This window comes from Pochonia chlamydosporia, chromosome 1 (genome assembly GCF_001653235.2).
Source record: "Pochonia chlamydosporia 170 chromosome 1, whole genome shotgun sequence".
Classification (NCBI taxonomy): domain Eukaryota; kingdom Fungi; phylum Ascomycota; class Sordariomycetes; order Hypocreales; family Clavicipitaceae; genus Pochonia; species Pochonia chlamydosporia.
Genome location: NC_035790.1, coordinates 4078430 through 4102194, shown reverse-complemented (window position 1 = coordinate 4102194; position 23765 = coordinate 4078430). Strand labels below are relative to the sequence as shown.

The 23765-nt window shown below is 51.5% G+C and overlaps 11 protein-coding genes across 11 annotated transcripts; 4 read left to right on the top strand and 7 right to left on the bottom strand.

Moving 5' to 3' along the window:
* Positions 1–157: 157 nt before the first annotated feature.
* VFPPC_01051 (gamma-glutamyltranspeptidase) lies at positions 158–2344 on the bottom strand (the record flags this gene model as incomplete). Its single annotated transcript, XM_018280949.1, has 9 exons — positions 158–623; positions 680–1217; positions 1274–1329; positions 1383–1431; positions 1484–1582; positions 1657–1717; positions 1768–2031; positions 2100–2278; positions 2341–2344. 9 exons carry the CDS (start codon positions 2342–2344, stop codon positions 158–160), a joined length of 1716 nt encoding a protein of 571 aa, XP_018149389.1.
* A 1118-nt stretch (positions 2345–3462) lies between these two features.
* Positions 3463–5193, top strand: VFPPC_01050 (tRNA (m5U54) methyltransferase; the record flags this gene model as incomplete). Its single annotated transcript, XM_018280948.1, has 1 exon — positions 3463–5193. The coding sequence occupies one exon, from the start codon at positions 3463–3465 to the stop codon at positions 5191–5193; it is 1731 nt and encodes a 576-aa protein (XP_018149388.1).
* Positions 5194–5316: 123 nt separating this feature from the next.
* Positions 5317–7505, bottom strand: VFPPC_01049 (myosin-binding striated muscle assembly central domain-containing protein; the record flags this gene model as incomplete). Its single annotated transcript, XM_018280947.1, has 2 exons — positions 5317–6669; positions 6765–7505. The coding sequence occupies 2 exons, from the start codon at positions 7503–7505 to the stop codon at positions 5317–5319; spliced, it is 2094 nt and encodes a 697-aa protein (XP_018149387.1).
* A 1384-nt stretch (positions 7506–8889) lies between these two features.
* VFPPC_01048 (transcription factor TFIIH subunit Tfb4) lies at positions 8890–9966 on the top strand (the record flags this gene model as incomplete). Its single annotated transcript, XM_018280946.1, has 1 exon — positions 8890–9966. The coding sequence occupies one exon, from the start codon at positions 8890–8892 to the stop codon at positions 9964–9966; it is 1077 nt and encodes a 358-aa protein (XP_018149386.1).
* A 509-nt stretch (positions 9967–10475) lies between these two features.
* On the bottom strand, positions 10476–12401 carry VFPPC_01047 (threonine aspartase; the record flags this gene model as incomplete). The annotated part of the gene is made up of 3 exons (XM_018280945.1): positions 10476–11866; positions 11962–12161; positions 12250–12401. The coding sequence occupies 3 exons, from the start codon at positions 12399–12401 to the stop codon at positions 10476–10478; spliced, it is 1743 nt and encodes a 580-aa protein (XP_018149385.1).
* A 1361-nt stretch (positions 12402–13762) lies between these two features.
* On the top strand, positions 13763–15457 carry VFPPC_12975 (actin; the record flags this gene model as incomplete). The annotated part of the gene is made up of 7 exons (XM_018290752.1): positions 13763–13797; positions 13884–13906; positions 13960–14187; positions 14243–14289; positions 14340–14426; positions 14494–15327; positions 15392–15457. The coding sequence occupies 7 exons, from the start codon at positions 13763–13765 to the stop codon at positions 15455–15457; spliced, it is 1320 nt and encodes a 439-aa protein (XP_018149384.1).
* Positions 15458–15764: 307 nt separating this feature from the next.
* Positions 15765–15950, top strand: VFPPC_15284 (hypothetical protein; the record flags this gene model as incomplete). Its single annotated transcript, XM_018293037.1, has 1 exon — positions 15765–15950. One exon carries the CDS (start codon positions 15765–15767, stop codon positions 15948–15950), a length of 186 nt encoding a protein of 61 aa, XP_018149383.1.
* Positions 15951–16000: 50 nt separating this feature from the next.
* VFPPC_01046 (alcohol dehydrogenase I) lies at positions 16001–17112 on the bottom strand (the record flags this gene model as incomplete). Its single annotated transcript, XM_018280944.1, has 2 exons — positions 16001–17001; positions 17052–17112. The coding sequence occupies 2 exons, from the start codon at positions 17110–17112 to the stop codon at positions 16001–16003; spliced, it is 1062 nt and encodes a 353-aa protein (XP_018149382.1).
* A 2129-nt stretch (positions 17113–19241) lies between these two features.
* VFPPC_01045 (heavy-metal-associated domain-containing protein) lies at positions 19242–19543 on the bottom strand (the record flags this gene model as incomplete). The annotated part of the gene is made up of 2 exons (XM_018280943.1): positions 19242–19405; positions 19453–19543. 2 exons carry the CDS (start codon positions 19541–19543, stop codon positions 19242–19244), a joined length of 255 nt encoding a protein of 84 aa, XP_018149381.1.
* Positions 19544–20462: 919 nt separating this feature from the next.
* VFPPC_12974 (hypothetical protein) lies at positions 20463–21356 on the bottom strand (the record flags this gene model as incomplete). The annotated part of the gene is made up of 1 exon (XM_018290751.1): positions 20463–21356. One exon carries the CDS (start codon positions 21354–21356, stop codon positions 20463–20465), a length of 894 nt encoding a protein of 297 aa, XP_018149380.1.
* A 616-nt stretch (positions 21357–21972) lies between these two features.
* On the bottom strand, positions 21973–23352 carry VFPPC_01044 (nonspecific lipid-transfer protein, mitochondrial precursor; the record flags this gene model as incomplete). The annotated part of the gene is made up of 1 exon (XM_018280942.1): positions 21973–23352. The coding sequence occupies one exon, from the start codon at positions 23350–23352 to the stop codon at positions 21973–21975; it is 1380 nt and encodes a 459-aa protein (XP_018149379.1).
* Positions 23353–23765: the final 413 nt, after the last annotated feature.

Here is a 23765-nt window from a genome sequence, read left to right as displayed (position 1 = left end):
GAGGGACGAGCAGGGAAACAGTCAGGGGAGCTTTTGTGCATGGCAATAAAACCATCTTCGTATATAGACGTAATACTACCCTGAGAATAATACACAAATAGCGTCAGTCATAAAAAGTTGCCATTATCTCGCAATGCATATATACAAGTCATCATCTCTATATGGCCAATCCCCCACTGTTCTTCTGTCTAGGCTCACTCGCCGCCTCAAACAACCCACCCTCCAGCCTCATAATTCCCTGCACGGCACTCAACCCAGGGCTCACCCACGTAACATTGTGCTTCCTCTCCATTAGTCCTGCCGCCGTCCGATTATCAAATTCATACTCGAGAAGAAGCGTATTCGGCATGACTTGATCGTGGAAACGTGGCTCACGAAGCGCCTCCCTCATAGTCATATCATGCTCAATCGTATGCCACAGCGCAAGCGTGGTAGATGAAATGATTCGAGAACCGCCCGCTGCGCCGACCGTAGCAAAGAGCTGTCCGTCGGGAAAGGAGGCAATGACGGGTGTTACGCTAGATAGGGGCCGTTTGCCGGGGCGGATGAAATTGGCGACGGAGGGCTGGAAGCCGAATTCGTTGGGGACGCCCGGGATGGAAAAGTCATTCATTTCATTGTTCCTGTTGTGTGGTTACGTTAGTTTGGATATCGTTGATTGTAAGGAGGTACAACGTACAGGATAATACCAGAAGATGGCTCCATGATTTGCGCACCGAATAACAGGTTCACAGTTGTGGTGAGCGACGTTGCCATGCCGGACTGGTCAGCCGTGACGATGTGCGACGTCCCATGACTCTCGGGGAGTGCTATGCCATTGGGGTCGTAATCCCCCACAGGAAGCGTGTGGTTATCTGAGATATGCTCCTTCGTCTGCCTGGCATGAAGCTCGTCTAGTAGTCTAGCTTCGTACTTGTCCATGCCCGGTACGAAGTCCGGATCGCCGAGTTCAGCGCGTGCTCCGTAACCGAAGCGCATGGCTTCCGCGAAGCGGTGGGAAGTGAGGTTGACGTCCTCCCTGTCCGCTAGGTCGTACTGTTCCATGACTTTGAGAATATTGAAGGATATGGAGCCGCCGGCTGGGGCGCCAATGGTGTATAGGTTGAAGCCGCGGTATGTGATGTTTTTGACGGGCCGGCTTATGACTTTGTAGTTTGCAAAGTCGGACAGTGTGAGGCTGCCGTTTGTTTGTTGGATGTACTTTACGAGTGTTTCGGCTACGTTGGGTTAGTGTGTGAAGCGTCTGGATGGGATGTTGGTGAGTATGACGCACCGAGGTCTCCGGTGTAAAAGACTTTGGAGCCCTCATTCGCAATCTTTTCTAGGGAACTGCGTGAGTGGGTTAATATGGTGTCTGGTGAAGCGGACAGGGCAGTGGTTACTTGGCATAGCGCTTTCTCGTCATGGTATCGCCGACCTGAATCAGAGTTCCTGTAGCTCTTATCAGTCCAGCTGTGCATGTGACAATAGTTGAGTTACCGACCGTTGGGAGCAAAGTCTTCAGCCCAGATTGGGTCTTCCACCAAAAAGTTGCGTTTCCCATGGACTGCTCGTTCAATATACCGTATCAAATCGGTTGACACTTGAAGGTCAGGAGAGTCAGTATTAAAACGCTCAAGTATAGTACTCGGTGATTGAGTCGTTGACTTGACAAACCTCTGAAGCCATGACGAGCGACGTGGATGGCACCTTGCATCACCGTCTTCCACGGCAGTGACTACATAAGAGTTAGTGAGATATTCCGTCAAATGAACAAACACAGCTTACTCCGTATTTCTTGTGAATGTACTCCAACCCAAGAACCTCACTTGGCACGCCCACAGCCAAACCGCCATATATACTTCCAGGAACGTTGCCCTGATACATATTTTCATGGCCTGCTGCGGGAGCCGCTTCTCTAAAGTCAACCGCTTCATAATTACCCTTGTCGTCGCGAATCATTGCAAATCCGCCTCCGCCAATACCAGAGTGGTACATGCCAATGACGCCAACGCAAAACGTTGTTCCCACCAAAGCATCTGCAGCATTGCCCTAGTTATCGCAAAAAAGTCAGTGGAAAGTGGACGCCTAAATTTCGAGTACAGGATGTGATGCCATACACCTCGAGCCAATAAATCTCTACCTATGGTACTGCATTCTATACTCTCGCTGGCGACGGCACCGACAGATCCCTTGGCGATTGGCTCAAAGAAGGCTGCAGGTAAGACAGCAGCGCTGGTGAAACCAGTGTTGCCAAGTAAGGCAACCAGGAGCGTCACAACATGCTGTGGTAAAGACCCTGCAAAAAAGTTCGTGAGCGAGTTAAACTTGTTGAAATGCCATGATTCTGAATGCACTCACTCATAATGTCGTCAAGTCAAACAGCGCGGAAAACTCGGCCAGTCGCAGTAATCTCCACGATAGTCAACACCGGGTCTAAGTTGCAAACCAATGAAGAGACACCAAAGAAAAAGAGAAGAAGAATGGTCGGAAAGATGATGCCAAATATCTCGACTGCGCCAAGTATTATCTAAATCCCCTGAACTCCATGGTAGAAATAGTTACAAATCAAAAACCAAGTGTTGGTGTATGCTCCGTCGAGTCAGGTTATGAGCAGTGCCATGCTAGTCTAGTCTGTTTCCAAGGGTGGTCAGTGGTCACTGGTGACAATGACAGTAGCAGAACGGGCAGGTCCAGGAGCGGGTCCTCGTACAAGCAGGTCCGGTGCGGCATCGGCGGCCGGACTGTCGGGAACGGAGACTGGCGAGATAGAGAGATGGACACCAAGACTGGACACCACAATGGACACCAGTTTCCACCAACCTGGACATTCATACCGGGACCAGGATACTATACAAGGGGTCTTGGGATTGATTATTCAACCTTGGTAACCATGGCGTGCATCACGCGGGCACAATATTCCCAAAGGCCGCCGGTCATCCACCCCATCGGTCTCCCATCACCTGCCCCATCTTAATTCTGACCTTGGACCACCTGGTGAGTTTGTGTAACCAAGTTACTCTGTAAACTTCCAAGTTGACGATTTTTGTTTTTTGTTGATGATACTGTCCTTGGAAGTTACGGAAGGTGAACGGTCCAAGTCCACGCCTGTTTTTATGGGTCCTTGACAAAGTGCCTGGGTCGGTCCTTCCGCCCAGAGGCAACTCCGTCGAATGCGCGGGCCAATAGCAGCTCCCCAGTTTCGGGACCTGGTAAGCAACTCGATTGGCTGGCAACTTTTTTTTCTTTTCTGCTGCTAGCAACAAAACAACAGCTTTACACTGATATCAGTCAAGATTTGACAAACAATGCGTCGACTTATTAATCGCTAATTGCTTTATATTTAAATTACGCCTACCAATCACTCAATATCCCCACTGAGGACACATCTTCAGAAAATTGCAGATGCGAGCCTGGGGACGTCTCTCACTGCGTCTCATCAAGCCATCACCAACTCACACTCCTATTCGCACATTTTCAATCATGGCATCAACACAAGCGGCTGCCCCTGCGGCCACTGCAACATCTGCTCCAGTCGCAGAGAGCAGACTCTCATCTCAAGTTCAAAATGGACAAGGTCGGCCAAAACGGCCTCACAATGGCAACAACAACAACAACCGCAACGCCAAGCCATGGAAGCAAAAGAAGACCAAGCGGGAAAAGAATATCAACGAGGGTTCATCAGAGGACGTCCTTCGACATGACATTGAGGCACTACTGGCATCAAAAGGATACAATCTAGAATCTGAAGACTCAAACGACACAGCACAAGAAAGCGAATCTTTACCTGAAGAAGGCACCGAGACAGAAGTTGAGGTGCTTGAGCTCTCCTCCACGGGCGACGGTCTTGCCATGCGATCCGGCTCAAACCAGGTCTATATTGTCCCATTCACCGTGCCAGGAGATATTGCCAAAGTCAAGGTCTTCCGCCACATTCGGCGAGAGCATCAGACAGTGGCAGACTTCGTTTCCATCATCAAGCCTTCACCCTTGCGCGACGACGCTCGCATTCAATGCAAGTACTTTTCTTCCTGCGGTGGCTGCCAGTTTCAGATGTTGGACTACTCAGAGCAGCTCAAGCTGAAAAAGAGGGTGCTTGACAAGGCGTACCGCAACTTTTCAAATCTGCCGGCTGAACTCGTTCCTACCATTCAGGATACCATAGGAAGTCCGCTGCAGTACGGCTACCGCACCAAGCTCACGCCACACTTTGACGGACCACCAGGTTTCAGGCCGAGCAAGAGAAAGGCCCCCAAGGTGTCGTTCGAGTCTTGTCCCGACATAGGATTCATGCAAAAGGGCAAACGCAAGGTTCTCGACATTGAAGACTGTCCTATTGGAACCTCGGCAGTGAGATTAGGCATGGCTCGCGAACGGGAGCGCATGCAAAAGGAGTTCCCAAATTATCACCGCGGTGCAACTATCCTGCTCCGTGAAAACACTCGCCGGTATGCCAAGAACCCCCAAGGCGAGGAGGAGCAAGCACCGCAGCAAGACCAGCTGCCTCCTCACACTGCTCGCACTGAAGGCGACAACTTCATCGACATCAAGTCCTGTGAGACAGACTCCAAAGCCACCACTACCGAATATATCGACAACTACACCTTCACCAACCCCGCCGGCTCATTCTTCCAAAACAACAACTCTATCCTTCCCAAATTCACCGCCTACGTCCGCGAGCGTATCCTCCCGCCGCCATCAAATAGCCCTATCAAGTACCTCATCGACGCCTACTCCGGCTCCGGCCTCTTCACCATCACCCTCTCTTCTGTGTTCCAGCACTCGACGGGCATTGATATTGCCGCCGATTCCATCGCATCAGCCCGCAAGAACGCTTCGCTCAACGGCCTCGGCGAGGATCGATGCAAATTCATCGCCGCCGACGCAAATGAACTCTTTAAGAGTGTGTCCTATCCCGCCGACGAGACGGTCGTCGTCTTGGATCCCCCGCGAAAGGGCTGCGATGCCGATTTCCTAGGACAGTTGAGGAGATTTGGACCAAAGAGAATCTTGTACGTGAGCTGTAATGTTCACACCCAAGCGCGAGATGTAGGCGTCCTGGTTAGAGGGGAAGGTGAAGGTGCCCAGTATGACATTGAGAGCCTGGTGGGATTCGATTTCTTCCCACAAACGGGACATGTTGAGGGGGTGGCAATCTTGAATAGATGCGAAACATCTGCCGTGGAAAATAATGGCGCGGAACAAGATTCATAGATATTCAAGTAACATTGTTGCATTTGGTTGGATATCCCATGCTGCTAGCCTATCATGTTAATTATAGAAAAAAAGCAGAGTATGCACGTTTGACCTCCCGTATGCCCCCTCATAACGAATGCATCACTTCTGATCCAACAAGACCTTCAGCGCCTCCACCGCAATCTGCAACACCTCCGGCCGCCGGCTCTGCTTCAAACACTCCTTCAACACCTCGACGCCATTCTCACTCTTCACCTTATCCCTCGCCAGCTGCCCTGCCTCTCCATCCGCCAGGATCAAATTACACACGGTCACGACGCCACGATGCCTCAGCCCTTCATCGGGATCATTGCACATCCCCAGTATAACCTTGACGCCCTTGTCACGTTGAACCACATACCGCACAACAGCCTCGAACCCTGTAAGAGAAGCCAGTGCTCCACCGGCAGCACTCCGCGTTCCTTTATCCTCAGCATCAGCCAGTGCCAACAGGATGTGTAGACGATTCCGTGATTGCGGGCTGCCATCTGCATACAGGGCAATCCCCTCAGGAGCCTGCATTAAATTACAGACAAGTTCCACAGCGGCTTTAGAAACGAGGTTATTCGACGATAACAGCTGCTCTTCGATATGCGGCCACGCCATACGAATAATCGTGCTTCGCGTATCGCCATCCTCCAAAGAAGCGAGATTCGTCAACGCCATGAGCGCCTCAAACGTAGGTAGAAGATCTCTTGTCTCGGCGGCGGGGTCGGGGGGAAGAATAGAAACCAACGGCCGGATAGCAGCGTTGATTGGATTCGAGCGGTTCCCGCCAAATACCAACGCAGGGTTGGTGCTGATTAGAATTCGGGCGAGTGCTTGTGCTGCCGTCCGCCGGTGCACCTCGTCCGTGTCAGGGATAGTAGCCCATCCGACGAGAAGAAGTTTGACCGCTCCCTGTTGCGCGAGCGGTCCTCGTAACGATTTTGTAACTGCGATGGAGTTTATAATGGAAATGATGAGACTTAATGATGCGGGGGATCCGTTTTTGCTGTGTGTGACGAGGACGGGAATAAGGCCAACTTTGAAAACGGCCTGACAACGGTTCGCGACGTGGTCGTCATCGTCTAGGGGTTCTGGTCCGGCGAGCTTGCCCGCAGCATCGGCGTAGGCCTTTAATTGACTCATTTTCTTTTCTTCTTCTGATAATGCTGGTCTGTATCGCGTCAAATTGACGAATATGCTGAGGGCTCCGTATGTGGTTGGCGATCTTGGTTGCGCCTCTGTGAGAGTCTGGACGAGTTTCTTGAGCAGAGCCTCGTTGCTGATGATGCTCTCTTTTACCTTGGGCTGCAAAGAGGCATAGGCAAGACCCTCGATGGAATGTTTGCCATGATCTCCGTCTCGGAGTATCATTTTTGTGAAAATACCCGACAAATCCTCGATGCTGGTTACCGCTGGCTCGATCCTTGGTTTGTTGGGATCGCTGACTGATGGCTTAGAAGGAACTGCCTTCAGGCTATGTCAGTCTTGGGTTAACATTATCCTTCAGCAGGAAAATCAAAAGGTCCAGAGGTTCAGGGCGGGGCCCGGGTTGGCAAACTCACTCTCAGCTTGGCCAAAATAACAGCCGCCAAGTGCTGAACTTGCTCTGAATGTCGTCTCATGGAAATAGAGCCCCCTTCACCTTGCACCTTGGGGTCTCCATTCGGACCATCCGTCGAGCCTGTAGGGTCCTGGTCAACCACTTCCTCCAGCCACTCAACGCAATACTTTTGAACGGCTTCACGGCACACTGCGTTCATGCAGGCTGCGTTGAGCATCTCCAGGCACGCCGTCTCAACTTTGCGGCTCTTCCATTCCCTCCTCATAAGAGGGCCGAGGGTGCTTAAGAAGCCTTCGCTCAAGAACAACTGTGCGGTCAGGTCGGGAACGATGGGAAATGTGGCCGAGGCCACACAAAAGGCTACAATGTAGTCGTCGTAAGTGCCTCTCTTAACGCGCTCGAAGAAGAATTCGGACAGTTTCTTAGAACCATCGTCTCCAGCTGCCTTGAGATATGCGGAGGTTGTGAGAGTGGCATGACCCCGAACAATGTCAGGCTGGCGCATGTCGAGATAACATAAGACTGTGTCGACGCAATCGCCGTCGACGACATTGCATATGGTTTTGTATTCCTTGTCCTTCTGTTGGCATTCAGCGTCGTCGTTTAACAGCTTCGTCAGCTGGTCCAATTCTCTGCACGTCGCCTCATCTTCTTGCCCGCCTTCCATCAGACGAGCAAAGACCAAAAGAGTCTGGTCCTCTAGAGTTGCGGCCGGTGCCGAACCCTGCAGTGTCTCGGTCATTGTTGCAGCGTGCGATGTCTCGAACACGACCACGACAGAGTGACGTAAGGATTGATATGTTGGAAAATGTCGACGCCAATACTGTGAGTGAGCTGAGGAGGCGATGAGGCTTTTGAATGAAATAAAAGAAGCCAGATGGTGTTGGTAGTGTGAGGCAGAGAGGATAAAAATAAGAAGTGTTGGCTTTTGAGTTATAAAGTATGTAGGGTTCAAGGTTTGCGTCGACGTAGATGGGATGGGTGTTTGTGCAAAGTTGTAAACCATGTACTCACAAAGCCAGTTCAAGCTTTCCTAGAGCAGCCAAACCACGAGTCTACCCAGCAAGCTAGCTCTAGATGCAAAGCAGCAAAAATACAAAGCTAGCTCAAGCTCCAGGGGATCATGAGCCGGAGCACACCAGACAAGTCGAACGAAGTAGATTATCCCCAAAACTAAAACGTCTCGTCCAAGTTTCTCCACTTTGACGTGTTGGCTGCCCACTTTGGTGCTTTTAAGGCGTCTTCTGGTTCGTCATGACGGAATGGGGCGTGAGCTTTTGTTTGAGCAGGAGAAGGACAAGGAGCTCGGCATGTCTGGACTCTGGATTCTGGAGCTGCCCCTCATTCAAGCACTTGGCATGATGCTTGCCGTGTATGATAGACGATGGGCGATAAAGCAGTAAGAAACTGATATGGTTAGATTGAAAGCAGCATCATGCATGAACTTGTTGTGATGAATGATAGGGAGCACTTGAGAGATTGTTGCCCACCAATGACATCAATTGATCTCAATCACTGAGATGCTGTCCTACCAGGCCAGACACAGACGGCAGACCTGGGCATCACACCACACACGCAACTGTCAGCCAGTTGACTGGCGCCCAAGTTGGCACCTACAGCCACTGTATCCAAGCCACAGTCACGTGTGGATGCACTAAACCGCCACGCTTCAGGTGGCCAGCCAGCAGTAGTCAGCCGTTCAATTTGTCTGCTTGATTTGACTGGCAGCAATTTGACCTGCTGAAAGTGACGAATTGGTTTCGTCGATCTCTGCACACGGCCTACCATCCAAACATTTGTGAATATACCAACAACACTCAACCACCAACATTCCATCCTACGCACATAACTCGCTTTAATCTTGTTCTTTTACACCAGCAACAGAGCCAATCGACAAAGTCAATATATAACCTCCTCCACGAATTTCCAATACACCTGTAACACGAACCAAATCTTCACATCCATCCACCACCTCACATCGATTCACGCACACTACAACACCACATCGCGATTACTACAGCTCTTAAATACTTCACCAACACCCCTACAGAGAAAAACCTCCCGAATATTCCCACCTCTGAGCTTGGCCTCGTAGCTGCCTTCGACGGCATAGCTCCCAGTCCACCATGGACGCCGTCGACGTCTCAGAGCACTACGAGGTCACCACCGCCGAAGAAACACCCTCCCTCCTCTCCATCGTCATCGACACCAATCCCCGTGCCTGGGCCGCACTAAACGACTCCCTCCCCCTGGCAAAAGCCATCGCCAACATCCTCGTCTTCGTCAATGCCCACCTGGCCTTCAGCAATGTCAACCAAGTCGCCGTTATAGCCGCCCACGTGAATCGCGCAGCATGGCTCTATCCCACTCCTCCGCAAATATCACGCAAGGACACCTCGGGCGATGTGCAAATGAACGACGCACCCAGTGACGTATCGCGAAACTCGGCCAACAAGTACCCGCAATTTGCGCAGATCGAAACCGCCGTCCTAACTTCCATGCAGAAGCTCATCAACGAAACCACAGAGCAGGACCTCGAGGCAACCACCACACAATTGTCCGGTGCCCTAACACTGGCACTATGCCACATCAACAAAGCTTCCCAGGCATTGAAGGGCCCATCCGGAAACTTGGCAGAGGTAACCCAGCCAAGCGCCAACGTCGCACCCCCCATGAAAGGTCGCATCCTCGTCATTTCCGTATCCGACTCAGAACCATCCCAATACATCCCTACCATGAACGCTGTATTTGCCGCCGCCCACGCCCAAGTAGCCATCGACACGCTCTCCCTCTCAGGCGACTCCACCTTCCTCCAACAAGCATGCTTCAACACCAACGGCACCTTTCTCGTGGCCGCAAACCCCAAGGGTCTCCTCACCTACCTCATGTTTGGTCTCATAGCAGACACGGAAGCTCGCCAGTCCCTAATCACGCCGACGCACGACACTGTAGACTTTCGCGCCGCGTGCTTCTGCCACGGAAAGGTGGTCGACACCGGGTTTGTATGCTCCATTTGTTTGAGTATATTTTGTGAACTGCCAGAAAATGCGGAATGCTTGACGTGTGGGACGAAACTGGCACTGGGTAACTACGGCGCCAAGCCAGCGGTTGTGCCTCGGAAAAAGAAAAAGAAGAAGAGGATTGGGAATGGGGGCAGTGGACGTGAAGAGACTGGCAGTGCGACTGCTACTCCTTTACGGTAACGTTCACGGACGGAATAGACACCTCCCCTTGGAATTACAGCACAGGTCGAACGAATTAGCGAATATGGACGAAATTTCATAGATGGATATGGCTAGATGTGCTCTATGTCACTGGTCAACCAAAACATACAGAAGACGCATATAAATTTGCCGCTCCAAAATGTGAGCGGCGGCAAACATAGGCTGTATAGAGTCTATAATGGAGGGGGGAATATCAGTTGGCAGTCCTTGTGACACAAATGCAAGCTATGGGTCGGCGTTGGGAAAATGTATACTACACAATGAACGATATAATGTCACAATACTAAAGGTTATGGTGCTTTTTGAAAGAGGAAGTTCGCTGTCAAAGTTTGTTGAAAGAAGTAGGATTTCCTAGGGTGGGGGTATCAATACTGCTAATCATGCTTCTTAAACCATAAGACCACAACACGTTTTGCTTCTCAGTGACTGCCAAAGACAAAGAACAACTGCTCTCTCTTCTAAGTGCATACAGACGATTCCAACTTGCTTTAAGAAATCCGTATTTTGCGACCGCCCTTGGCAATCTTAGCACCGTCAGGAAGCCGAGACATGGTGCATCGAGGCTCCTTCTCAAGCGCTCCCATTGATGCGAGAGCAAACGAGTCCGTGTTGTGTGCAAAGTAGAGGTAATATCCAGTTCGACTCTTCTTGACCACCATGACACCAATGGCTCCCTGAGAATTGCAATTCCTGACGCCAGGGTGGTTCATAAAGTCTTGAGAGATGAACGATTCCATAATGGCGTCCTCGTCATCGTCTTGCATATCTCCGCCACCAGGGGCACGTCGGGTCCCTGAATATATTCGTTCCGCACATCTTTGTGAAGCCATTGTCGTGGCCATGTGTTCTCCAGTTCCACTCGTTACAGCGGCTACAGTTATTCCTTCCTCATCATCTTCAGCACAAGGTACTACAGCAGTTCCAATACCAACGAGGGCGGCCGGCCCCAATCGACCGCGGTGCTTCATGCCAATCCCTCCAGACGAAGATCCGGCAGCTATCTTTCCTTGATCGTCAATTGCAATAGCACCAATAGTATCCGTAATCATATCCTCGTCCCGGCTGTTCAACCGCACTTGGCGCTTAGCTCTTGGACCGTCAGTCTCTCGAGGTTGGTTTTCTTCGTGAAGAGGTCGCTTGATACCCTGCAAATCACTCGGAGAAGACAGAACGTGGCCAGTCTGCTTCGAATGTGCAAAGTCCGTTTGAGGAAAGCCATCGTTTGGGTGTAAGGTTTCTGGGGCCTTCCTACGAATCGTTCCGGACAGGTTTTGGCTGTCTACCGCCGCGTCGACCCGCCGGTCAACATACCTTGCTCGTGTTGGTGATAACGCGTTGTTTCTGCTGCCTGCCAAAGTCGTCGGAGAGAGGGGAGGCCTTGGAGATGATCGCGGGGACTTTGAAGCTGGAACTGGGTTCGATACTTGGGTCCTCGATGGCAAGGCAGACCCTTCTTGGGTGCTGACAGATTCTGGAGCTGGTGTTCCAGCGTACGGTGAGTCAGGTTGTCCCTCATTCCAGGTGCCAGCCATTATTGCTGCTGTATGATCCCGAGGGAACTTTTTGCGTGCGTCTGTGGCTGAAGCCGTATCGTATTGGCAAGGGACGCATGGCATTGCCGCCGATGGCGAATTTAAACCGGCTCGGGACTCTTGAACCTTTTCTTCCGCCCGTAGCAAATCTTCTTGCCACCGAAAGAAACGATCGCGAGAGTTTTTCGACACAAGATACTCGTTCGCAAAGGTAATCACGCCATGTTCTTCGGCAAATATCCGAGCCCCCTCCCCAACAAGGGCATTTGGCGGAACTCTTCGAAGGCTTAATGGCTGACTGCTGGTATCTAGTATAAGCTTTGCAAGAGATATCGGATTGCGTATATCTAGAGATGGTATGCTAAGTTAGCGGTAAAGAGGGAAAAAAGAATAGAAAAGAAAACCCCATTCTGGAATGATAAATTTTGGGGCATCAACGAACTTGGAACTGCACCACAAGCACCACTCCGACCGAGATGGTCAACAATTGTAGCATCGCACTCGACTGTTCCGTCAATGGAAAGATTGGAGCCATATCCGGCATTGGTAATTTCTTTATCCTCGAGAACTCGCAGAGCAGCTTCAACAGCCTCGGTAGCAGTCGCCCCAGCTTTTAAGAACTTCATGCCCATTTCAGCGGCCCTGTGGACACAAATTAGTATTGTACATGTATGATGTGCATACGAATGCAGGGTCAGTAGACGTTCGGAGTGAAAATGGGCTCACTTACGCCACGCAAGCTTCCAGATGGATATGCTCATTTTGATGGCTGTGGAAACCGGCACCGGCGTGGATGAAGATGGCTGGAACGTCTTTCTGCCGCTGACTGAGACGAAGCATTCGATCCAACGCACCATCTGAGCCATGGTTATTTTGAACCATTATGGGAGGGTCCACATGTTGGCGATGGGCGTTCATTCTAGTCTAGAGTCATGGGTAGAAATGATTGACTCTCAGCCCTGAGGACGCTAAGGATGCCAATGAAGATATTTGCGTAATTTGCCAGCGGGCCAGAGGGAAGGGCTGGAGTCGAGATAGGTCAGCTGGAAGCAAAAAGGAATCCAAGCCACGAAGCCAGATCTGTTAGGTGCCGATAGCGGCAGCTGTAGAAAGAGACAAAATATAAAACGGCTGATGTCACGGTATCAAGATACGTCGGTTGCGGCTCCAGCGGAAAGTGTCCGAGAAAGGGTCGCGATTGCCAAATGAAATGAAAGGCGTCAAACTTGATCATGAATTCTGTTTAGTCCGTGTGAAAAAGTTTAATCAATGTGGGCTCTTCGCTAAGGACGAGAGTGAGCTTTTTATGTCAGGCTGTTCGATTGTGCAAGACCGTTGGATCTGTGAAGCTGGGACGGGTTCCTGCCTGACCTAGATTCACAGCTGGCTACGCCGGAAGAGCAGTGAATATTTGTGACGGTTGAGCGTGTTTGCACTTCTGTCGTGGATTTGTGTTTGGTTCTTGGGCACCCAAACGTGTCACTCCATGTCTGTTGTCAGGTGAAGTTGTCAGGTTGTCAGGTTACGGACAACGAAGCTTGCTAGGCGAAATCAAATCAAAGCGTGATTCATTTCGTGACAGGAGCTCGTTTGCCCTAGGGGAAAAGATGGGCTTCTCCAAGCAGAATGCGTGATATTTGAGATGGTCTATTCTTAAGAGCGAGAAGAAACTATAGTTACCTAGATAAGCTGCTATTCTGCTGCCATTGAAATTGGGAATGCTTCATCTTCCAGCGAGATGAGAAAATCCAATTGTCAAGTCTTGGCCAAAAACCAACCATTTTACTCCTTTACCAAATGACGTCGCCCACAGCAGGAGCTCGCAGCTTGGGCAGGAGCTCTCTCTCAAGGCAGGTGAGTTTCAGAGCTCCTGGTTGGATGAGCCCCACCATGACCCCACCTCCTACAATGCGGCGGTGCTCACGCCGCGCGTTAGGAAGAGGCAGCAGTAACAGCGAGGGGCTTTGCTGACACGGCAGGTACGACACACAGTTGACACTTCTGTGGCTGGGCCGACTGTCTTCACTCGCCGCCTCCGCCTCGACGTCTGTCTGGTCTCTCACCTTGGACTCTGGACTCTGGAGTCTCGCTGTGTATCCACCCCCCACCCTGACTGCTGAGGTGACGACAAGCCAACGGGCTCATTTGGCATCACCGTCTTCTCTCCTCACCTCATCTTTGTCCTCCCCCTACCTCTGCTTCTCATCCTCCGTCGCGCGCATTCGCAGCCGCACTCCTTCACCATGGCGAACCAAACCCCCGCCGTTGTCATGGACAAGTAAGTCAATCAGCGCTGTCTTCCCCGCTCCCCGCCGAGAAACGCACACGATGTATAACAAAGCATACTGATCTGACGCAACACAGCGGCACGGGATTCTCCAAGCTCGGTAAGAACGAAATCGATTTGTAGCTGCAACGTCAATTGACTCGAGATGTCCAGGTTTCGCCGGTAATGATTCTCCGTCCTTCGTTTTCCCGACCGCTATCGCCACGAAAGGTCCTACCGGGGGTAGCGGTGGTTCCGGGTCTGGTCGTCCGGCTGTCGCGAACAAGCCTTCGTTTCTTACTGGAGGTGCTGGCCCGGGTGGTCACTTGAGCTCGAAACGAGGAACCGAGGACCTTGACTTTTATATTGGCGATGAGGCAATTAGCGCTGCTTCGGGGCCGGGTATGTGCCTACTGGGCAAATCTGACGAAATGGGCTCGTGGCTTACAGGTCATAGGATACGGCCTTCACTACCCTATTCGACACGGCCAAATAGAGAATTGGGTATGTGCAACTTTGGACGTCTAAACAACTTAAGCTAACCGACTTTCTAGGATCACATGGAACGATTCTGGTCAAACTCCATCTTCAAGTACCTGCGAGTCGAGCCTGAGGATCATTACTTTTTACTGACCGAGCCTGTGAGCCTCATACCGAAACTTCTACAGCCTGATTTCCCTACAAAGTGCCAGTTCTAACTTGTAGCAGCCCCTGAATCCTCCGGAGAACCGAGAGAACACGGCCGAGATTTTCTTCGAATCATTCAACTGCGCTGGCATGTACATTGCCGTGCAAGCTGTGCTCGCTCTTGCTGCCTCCTGGACATCCTCTAAGGTTACCGACAGATCCTTGACAGGTACCGTCGTTGACTCTGGAGACGGTGTTACTCACGTCATTCCCGTCGCCGAGGGCTATGTGATTGGATCGTCTATCAAGTCCATCCCGATTGCCGGTCGAGATATCACCTATTTCGTGCAGTCGCTGCTTCGAGACCGTGGCGAACCCGACTCGTCGCTCAAGACGGCTCAGGACATTAAAGAGGAATACTGTTATGTGTGCCCGGACATTGTCAAAGAATTTGCCAAGTACGACCAGGATCGAGAGCGATTTGCCAAGCACGTCGTCACCCATCCCGGAGGCCGCCAAGTCAGCGTCGACGTCGGATACGAACGATTCTTAGCTCCCGAGATCTTCTTCAACCCAGAAATTTACAGCTCCGACTTCCTCACGCCTTTGCCCGTTGTCGTCGACGGAGTCATCCAACAATCGCCCATTGACGTGCGCCGCGGCTTATACAAGAACATCGTGCTGTCGGGAGGAAGTACCCTTTACAAAGATTTTGGCAGACGGTTGCAGAGAGATATTAAGCATCTTGTAGATGCCAGAATTCGAGCAAGCGAGGTTCGTAGTGGAGGTGCCCGTAGTGGAGGACTCGACGTTCAAGTTATCACCCATAAGCGACAACGACACGGCCCATGGTTTGGTGGCAGTTTGCTTGGACAAACTCCGGAATTCCGATCTTACTGCCACACCAAGGCAGAGGTAAGTAGATACACCGACCTGTATGACGCTGAAATGGGGAAGCGCCGCTAACAGTTTGCCGCAGTATCAAGAATATGGACCGAGCATTGTGCGGAGATTTGCCTTGTTGGGGGGACCTGGAGGCTCATAAAGGGATTTCTCGCACGACGTTGATAGAGCAATTCAAGATGATTTTAAATGGATTCTCAAGAGTAAAAGCGCTGGTGCTTACCGACCAGGTTACGGTGTAGGGTTAGTGCAGATGGTCCAACCAATGTCAAACTAGGGTGGGCGGTAGGTTGAATTGAAAATACAAGCAAACACTTATTCTTCATACGAGCTCGTCATCAGGCTCGAGTGACTAATTGGGTTATCGTAGGCATCCGTTGTGGCGCAATACATCTAGAGGACATCAAGTTTGATGTTCACCTAAGCTCACCCGTTTTAGACTTTATTCAATGACGTTTGCAATTATTAAATGCGTTGCAACGGCTCATGATAGCCAACTCGCGCCTACAATGTGTCCCACTAGATTGTCAACTCCTCACGCCTTGCTTCCACCACCAGCCTTCCATAACTTTGCATCGTCAGTCTACAAGCATTGCTTTAGGCGAAACCCTTCATTGCGAAAACAAACGTGTTGAAATGAAAATTTAAAAAAAAAAAAAAAAAAAAATGACCTTGCTTTGCAGGATTACTTGCTCGTATCGACCACATATCGTCCAGCAATCTTGCCCTCCTTCATCAACTTGAAAACATCTTGCAACTGACTTAGACCGACAGTCTTAAACGGAGCGTTGATCAAACCCCTGCGGTAGAACTCAATAGCCTCGGCGGTATCAGCGCGGTTGCCAACATAGCTCCCCTTAATATTGATCATGCGAATGACGGTATCGAAGACGGGGGCAGACAGCTTCGCATCAGCCGGCAAGCCAATGCACACGACAACACCCCGAGACCGCACGTACTGAGTAGCCTGTTGGAAAGGCTTCTCAGTAACCGCAACGAGAAGAACGGCATGAGGCCCCTGACCATCGTTACTCGCGGCCTTGACCTCAGAAACAAGATCTTTGGACGTCGTGAAATCGACAAACGTGTCCGCCCCCAGCTTCATACACATGTCCTTCTTCTCAGCGCCCGCGTCAATAGCAATAATCTTGAAGCCCATAGCCTTGGCATACTGACACGCCAGGCTTCCTAGACCGCCGCCCGCACCTACAATGGCAACTGACTCTCCTGCCTTGGCGCCAGATTCCTTCAAGCCCTTGTACACTGTGATTCCTGCACACAAAATGGGAGCAATGGCTTCGAGGTCGCACTCCTTAGGAATACGGGCCACATGAGCTGCCTTGGCAATAGCGTATTGCTGGAACGACCCGTCGACGGTATACCCCGACAGCTGGGCCTTTGTGCACAGCGGCTCGTCAGCGACATTGCAGTACGAGCAGTTGAGACACGACCCGTTCAGCCACTTGATGCCGGCGTGGTCGCCAATCTCGATGTCCTTGACGAGATCGCCGCGGGCGACGACAACGCCTGCTCCTTCGTGGCCGCCCACGAGGGGGAGTTTTGTGGCGAGCGGCCAGTCGCCCATCATGGCGTGGAGGTCGGTGTGGCAGACGCCTGAGAATTTTACGTTGATGAGCACTTCATCTGGGCCGGGTTGCTTTACGGGGATTCGTTTGTACACGACAGCTGTAGAGTGGTAAGTGATTGGACATTTGGGGGAAAGTAGAGAAACGTACGTCCGCCTGTCTTTTCTACCACCGCCGCCCACTGCTCGGAGGGGATTTTGGAAATGGTCATTTTGCATGTGTCAGTGTTGGTAATGAATGAAGAATAGACTTAAACAATGTAAGCACAATGAGACGAGGAAACAACAGGAAGTTAAATGTGATGGAATGCCGTTTATATAGTAAACTCTACCTGTAAGCTAGCTCTCGCAACATTCGACCGTGGCGTCTCCCCATCGAAAACACAAGCCCAGATCAGGACCGAAGCGGAACCATACAACCTCCCAATACCCGAGATAAGAAGCAAAAAAGCAAGGGAAAATAGCGACGTGAATCTTCCCCACGGGTCATGGAAGTAAACGGCCCGCCTACGTTGGCTGTTTTCGCCGCATGCAACGGATACATCGGGGCGACGCCAAACCTTGTTTTGGCGGAGATGGAGCCACGGATTGCCATTCCCGAAGCCTGTCGTCCGCTTTTCTGGCTTTCTGCGTCTCACACGCCACGAGGGGTGTTGGGATCTAGGAGATTGGAGATGGGGGAGAATGTGGTGCGTGGATGAGAGGCAAAGGTGTGATGGTGATGGGCGCTAGGTGAAAGGGAAGAAGGTGATGCATTAGTGGGTTGAGGTGAGATGATGGATTGGTCTGGCTGAGGGGAACATTGAATGGAATTGGGCTATTGATTGGCACTTGTACGTGGTTATTATGCCGGTGGGTAGCTGTAGTTGTTGGTGGTGTGATGGATGGAACTGACATGGAGGAACTTGATGGATGATGCGGGGAGTCATCTTGATGGATGACGGTTTGAGAATTGAGGAATCATGTTGCGTGAGTGTTTCTTTTGCTAATGGCAATTGACCATGTTTAACTTGTATTTAATGGACAATAGACACTGGATACTTTCAATGGTTCAACACAGTTCACCAATCTGTCTCCTCAGGCTCCAAGCTATACAAAGCTCCAAAGCTGTCTTGAGCTCCATGCCATCCATCATTAAGATCAGTCCACCTCACGTCCAACACCGGAAATAACCGCCGGATCACACCATCAACCAACCTCTGACAATCATCGCATCCCCGTACTGATACACCATCGGCTTTAACAAGCTGCAGCCTCACCCATCCCATCTCATCCCATCCGTTGCGCCGCCGCAAAAGTGGCGCCCACCAAGCTCGTCAATTCGCGGGATCATGTCCCTTTCGCCGATGCACATCCATTCGCTCGAAGGGATGCGCACTCTACAAGCTTGGTGAATTCACATTGTTGTTAGCGCAATCTGGGGTATATGCACGTAATAGGGGAGGTGGTGGCACGTTCCGGTGATGATCGATGCATAGCTGGCATGATATGCTCGTTTGTGTTGTCAATGGTCAAGTTTCATGCATGTGATTGCTTGGAGGAGAAATGCATAGATTTGGCATTCTGTACGTGACTTTCTCGGCCGGATGAAGAAGATGTTTCTGTCAAGGGACTGCGAAATCTGATTGTCTTCTCTGATGATCTTGGACGCTGTTTTCGCAATTGAGCCTTGAACACACTGCTCATGGGGAAGTTGCAAAACGATCTCTACCACATGGCTCAACCTCTTCGCGAGAAATTCTCTAATCATGTACATATTCCTTAGACAGAACACCACAGCAATATACCACTCAACAACACCTATTCCCGATGCTGAACCACGACATAGACACGACTCGCAACACCAACCTGTTGTACCTCCAGTCGGGCAGGCTCATTCGAATTGTACAACCGCAGGCATTTCGGGGCTAGACTGCTCATCGTGGCTAGTTGAGCAACATCAACACCGTCTTCAACTCCAATGGCAGTCCAGCAAGCTCTGATACCTCCTCTCTGGTATCTAAATGCCGTTGTGACCTGTGTCGTCTTGTGCTCAGACGACCATTAGCCTGTCCAAAATAACGAGAAGCGTAACGTTCTCCTAAGCAATCATGTCTCGCAGAACATGTGGCAGCAGATACCAACCAACTCTTCGCAACCGCAATCAAGTCATCTAGTTCCTCCAAACCTCCGCCAGTCACCAGCTACCATCACCATCACGCACATCACAACACCAAACGCGAACAAAAAAAAATCAATTCATATCTCATTCCACATCACACGCACTACCCCCCACCCCCAACCATCCAAACGAATCGCTCAATGCAGTAATCCATACGCCATTTTATTCCCATCAACATCCTCACGCAGCAGCAGGAACCTCCACCGACTTCTCAACGCCATCGGCCGTCGCAGAATTGACCTTCTTGCCCGTCTTGGCAATCTTGCTCAGGACCGTCTCGTACGGCAGTCCGGTGACGACCTTGGCGGTCTGATTCTCCAGCGAGACTTCGTAGCTCTCGACGCCTGTGCGCGTTAGCACCCTGCGCAGTTAGACGGAGATAGTGACTTACCGTCCAGTTTCTTGAGGACACGGTCGATGGCGCCTGAGCAGCCGCCGCAGCTCATGGAGACGTTGAATTCGTAGGTGTGCAGGTCTGACATGGTGGGATGTGTAGCAGAAATGTGGTCTGTAGTGTACGTGTGTGTATGCACAGAGTTGGGCTTGTGGACGGGCAGGACGGAATATATGTAGAAAAGGATAGATGCAGATGCTGAGGACGCAGAAGATGTGAATGTCGTTGGTGCATGTGCATGTGGCGCATTAATAATGGACTTGGACTGTACCTCAAATGCATGGACCTCAATGGACCCCGCGAAAAAGACGCAGTTGAACCAGAGCTAGACCAGAGAAGCACGCAACACACGCTAATATCACCTTCTTGAAACGTGCTCACTCGCCCACGTCCCGCGCAGACGCAAGACGTTACACCTTGTGTCTGGAAAAGCTCATGGCTTCAAATGTTCCATTTAGCGACATGAAACAGGACAGGTACCGCCCCTTTAGCCTGATGCTCATCAGTAATGTTTCCATGTCGATGGAGTCATCGGCAGGGGTTCATTTGCACACATGCGGTGATTGTGCGTAATCTGCAGCAACATTTGGTTACCGTTAGACGCTTGGTAATGTCATTGAAGTTCGGATATTCGGCAGCTTACATCACTGCCATCCTACCCCGTTACCATATTCAGTCACAGTCACGCAGGCCTGCATCACAGCCTCATCATGGCATAAAATCGTGCATTTGCCAGATCGACCGGAACGGGCCGAACACTCCATCGCCTTTACCTGACATTTTCATACTAGATGTCAACGTTGTTATAAGTCAACAACTGTAGCTGAAACACTTTCATCACTGTTTCCGCTTTGCAACGCCGTTTCCTCTTAAACGAGCGCAAACTTGCTCAATATCACTCACCAGCTATCTCAGACATGTCTCCCAACAAACCAATTACCAAAAATCACCCGCTAAACACAAAATCACATCATCATCATCATCATCAAATACACCTCACATCAGCTTCACCCCCCCTCCGCCCTCACAGCCCGAAACTCCACCAAAAACCTCTCCTCCTCAACATCATACACATGCTCCGGCAATTCCACCGTCATAAACGCATCCACCACCTCCTCCATCCACATCTCCAGCTCGCCCTCCTCCCAGCTCACCGTCCCGTCCAACGGATCCCTCACACACATCCTCACCACCTCCCCCGTCTCCCTCACCAGCCCCCAAACAGGCTGCACCTCCGCCGCAATCCTCTCCTCCCTATCCCCCGTCATAGGATCAACCCCCGTGTCCGTACCGTCATCGTCCGTCCCCCCCGCCAACAACATCCTCCGCGGAACCCTCTTCGTCCGCGAGTACCTCAGGTCCGGCAGCTCTCCCCACACCGCGCTCAGCACCTCCAGCCCCGTAAACCACGTCATCAAATACCCGCCCAGCTCATTGAAGCTGTAGTACGCCGTGAACGCCGGAAGAGAGAGGTGTCTCACCGACGCGGCCATCTCCTCCACGCCCTCCGACTCCCAGGGCAGTTCGCAGAACTCCTCCCACTGCTCGCGGGACACGTAGAGAGGATCGCGGGCCGGTTCCCACGCCCGCACCAGGATGTGGCCCTTTGTCTCTTTGCGGAAGTAGAGACGGATGTTTTGTGAGCGCGCCCAGGACATGGTTATGGCGCGGGCTTCCGAGTTGACGTGCATGCTTGGGGGCGTCTTGACTTGCACGAGGGGGTCGTGCGAGATGCCGGCGTAGCGCTCATCTTCGCCGTCTGGGTCGATGTACCGGAGGACAAGGTTTTTGTTGTAGAGGTACACTGTGGGTGGGTTGAGAGGTTGCAGGTACTCTAGGTATATCTGGCGACGAAGTTCCGCGGGAAGACGGTTGAAGTGGTGGAATGATGTGAGTTCCATTGTCAAGTGTGTATGTGAAGTAAAGACTGTAGGACGCGTTGAGCGCGGCTGGCCCGATGGTCAAGTTCCAAGGGTACTGGCAGCGATTGTAACTCAATCAGTTATTGAAAAGGGCCCATTTGATGCAAGTGCTTGCTGTATCGGCTGGAGACGCATAAGAAACAACGAATGTGATGGCGGGTTCGCGTCTATCAAGTTGTAGAGGTCCAGCTTCGCACTCATTGACTCTTGTGTGGGAAAGTATAAACACGCTGCAACTTGAACCCACTTTTGTCTCTTCACTGATCACTAGCCAAAAGCAACCACCAATGAGCCACATTTCGCAAAGGACTGTGAATGTGATTATTAGCCATTACTAACACGTCAGAAAAAGCAAATATAATCACCAGTTGAAGCCACCGCATCTCTGCAATACAAAACGCTATATTGGAGAGAAATGGTATATAAAAGTCTGCCAGCTTCACTTCCAGTCTACATATGCAGATATCGATCATTATACTCAACTCATCATCAACTAAATTCCTACTGTTACAATTCATAACAAATTAAATGCACCCCTTTTTCATGCATTCTCCGTTTCTCCGTTTTAAGTATCACATCCCAAATCAGTCCCTTTTTACAGCTGAGCCTGAAGAACCTTCTCCTGGGTGTCGGACAAGGCCCATTCGCTAGAGGCAGTCTTGCTGCGAACAGTAGCCGCTTGCTCCTTGGTGAAGCCCTTGGCCTCAACAGCAGGGTTGTACCCCAGGCCGTTGAGCTTACCAACCGTGGCATTGTCCAGTTCAGTGGCAACCTTGCCATCAGCGCGGCGGTAGACGGTGACAACGACGGCACCTCCGAGGCCCAGGTTGTGCTGCAGGCAGTACTTGGTATCAGGAGCGGCACGGTTGTTGGCCCATCCTCTCAGGTGCCAGACGAGCTCGGCGCACTGCGCAATACCAGTAGCGCCTAGAGGATGGCCCTTGGAGATGAGGCCGCCAGACGGGTTAATGATGTACTTGCCACCGTAGGTGATGTCGCCACGGCGGACCAACTCGTGGGCCTTGCCCTTCTCACTGAGGCCGAGGGCATCAATGACAACCATCTCATTGGCACTGAAGCAGTCGTGCAGCTCGACGACCTTGACATCGTTGGGGGTGATGCCGGCCTCGCCCATGGCGGTCTTGACGGCGTGCTGGGTCATCTCGTAGCCCATCAAGTCAATGGAGCTGCGGGAGAACAGGCTAGGCGCATCAGTGGCCAGGCACTGTCCAGCAACTTCGACAGCCTGAGCCTTGAGGTGAGGGCGGGCGTCGAGGAATTCCTGTGAGACGAGAATGGCAGCGGCACCGCCATCAGAGGTAGGGCAGCACTGAAGCTTGGTGAGAGGGTCGAAGATCTTGGGGGCCTGCATGATCTGCTCGAGGGTGTAGACCTGCTGGAACTGAGAGTAGGGGTTCTTGGGAGAGTGTGCGTGGTTGACGCGAGCAATCTCAGCAAAGTCCTCGTGCTTGGCACCATACTTTTCCATGTACTCGCGACCCGCGTTGCCAAACATCTGAGCAGCACCGGGAGCAGGCTCAAATCCTCGGGTCTCGACCATCATGTTGACGGTGGTTCCAATGGGGTTCTCCCGGTCGTTCCAGAAGCTCTGCAAGCTACCAGCCATCATCTTCTCGAAACCGACAACCATGACACAGTTGGCAGCGCCGCTGGCGATAAAGGTGCGGGCCATGGCCAGACCAGTGCTACCGGTAGAGCAGTTGTTGTTAACATTGTAGACGGGGATCTTGGTCATGCCAAACTGGTAAAAGACACGCTGACCGCAGGTGCTGTCACCGTAGCAGTAGCAGGCGACACCTTGGTCGACGTCGTCGTAGTTGATCTGGGCATCGAGGAGAGCCTTGACACCGGCCTCGAAACCGAGCTCGGTGTAGTCGACCAGGCCGCGGGGCTTGATGAACTTGGTCATGCCCACGCCCAGGACGTAGACGGGCGACTTTTGCTTGGCAGGCATTGTGTATGTGTGTTTGCGTGAGCGGTGGGAAGGTTGAGTTGAGTTCTGTCAAGAGTATCGAGTACTCAGATTGGATCCAACCGGTCAACGGTTGTACGACGATGAAGAAATATCCTAGATTCAAATATGGGATGAAAAACAAAGGGTATGGAAGCGAGGTCAGGCTAGAGAGGTAATTATATGTAGAGAAATTACAGCGTGGTTGAAGGATTCTATTTATTAGAACGGTGGCGGGTCATAACTTATGAAGGTCCTCGCTTTGCATGTGGAAGTGGTCAAGGGGCGGAAGGGAAACGGTCATGGCGCGGAATTCGGGCAATTTGCAGGCTGGAGTTTGGTGGAATGCGGGGAGCCGAAGACCAGAGCAGGAGCGGCCGCTGTGCTTGCCCAACTTGGCCTCGCAGCAGTGAGCC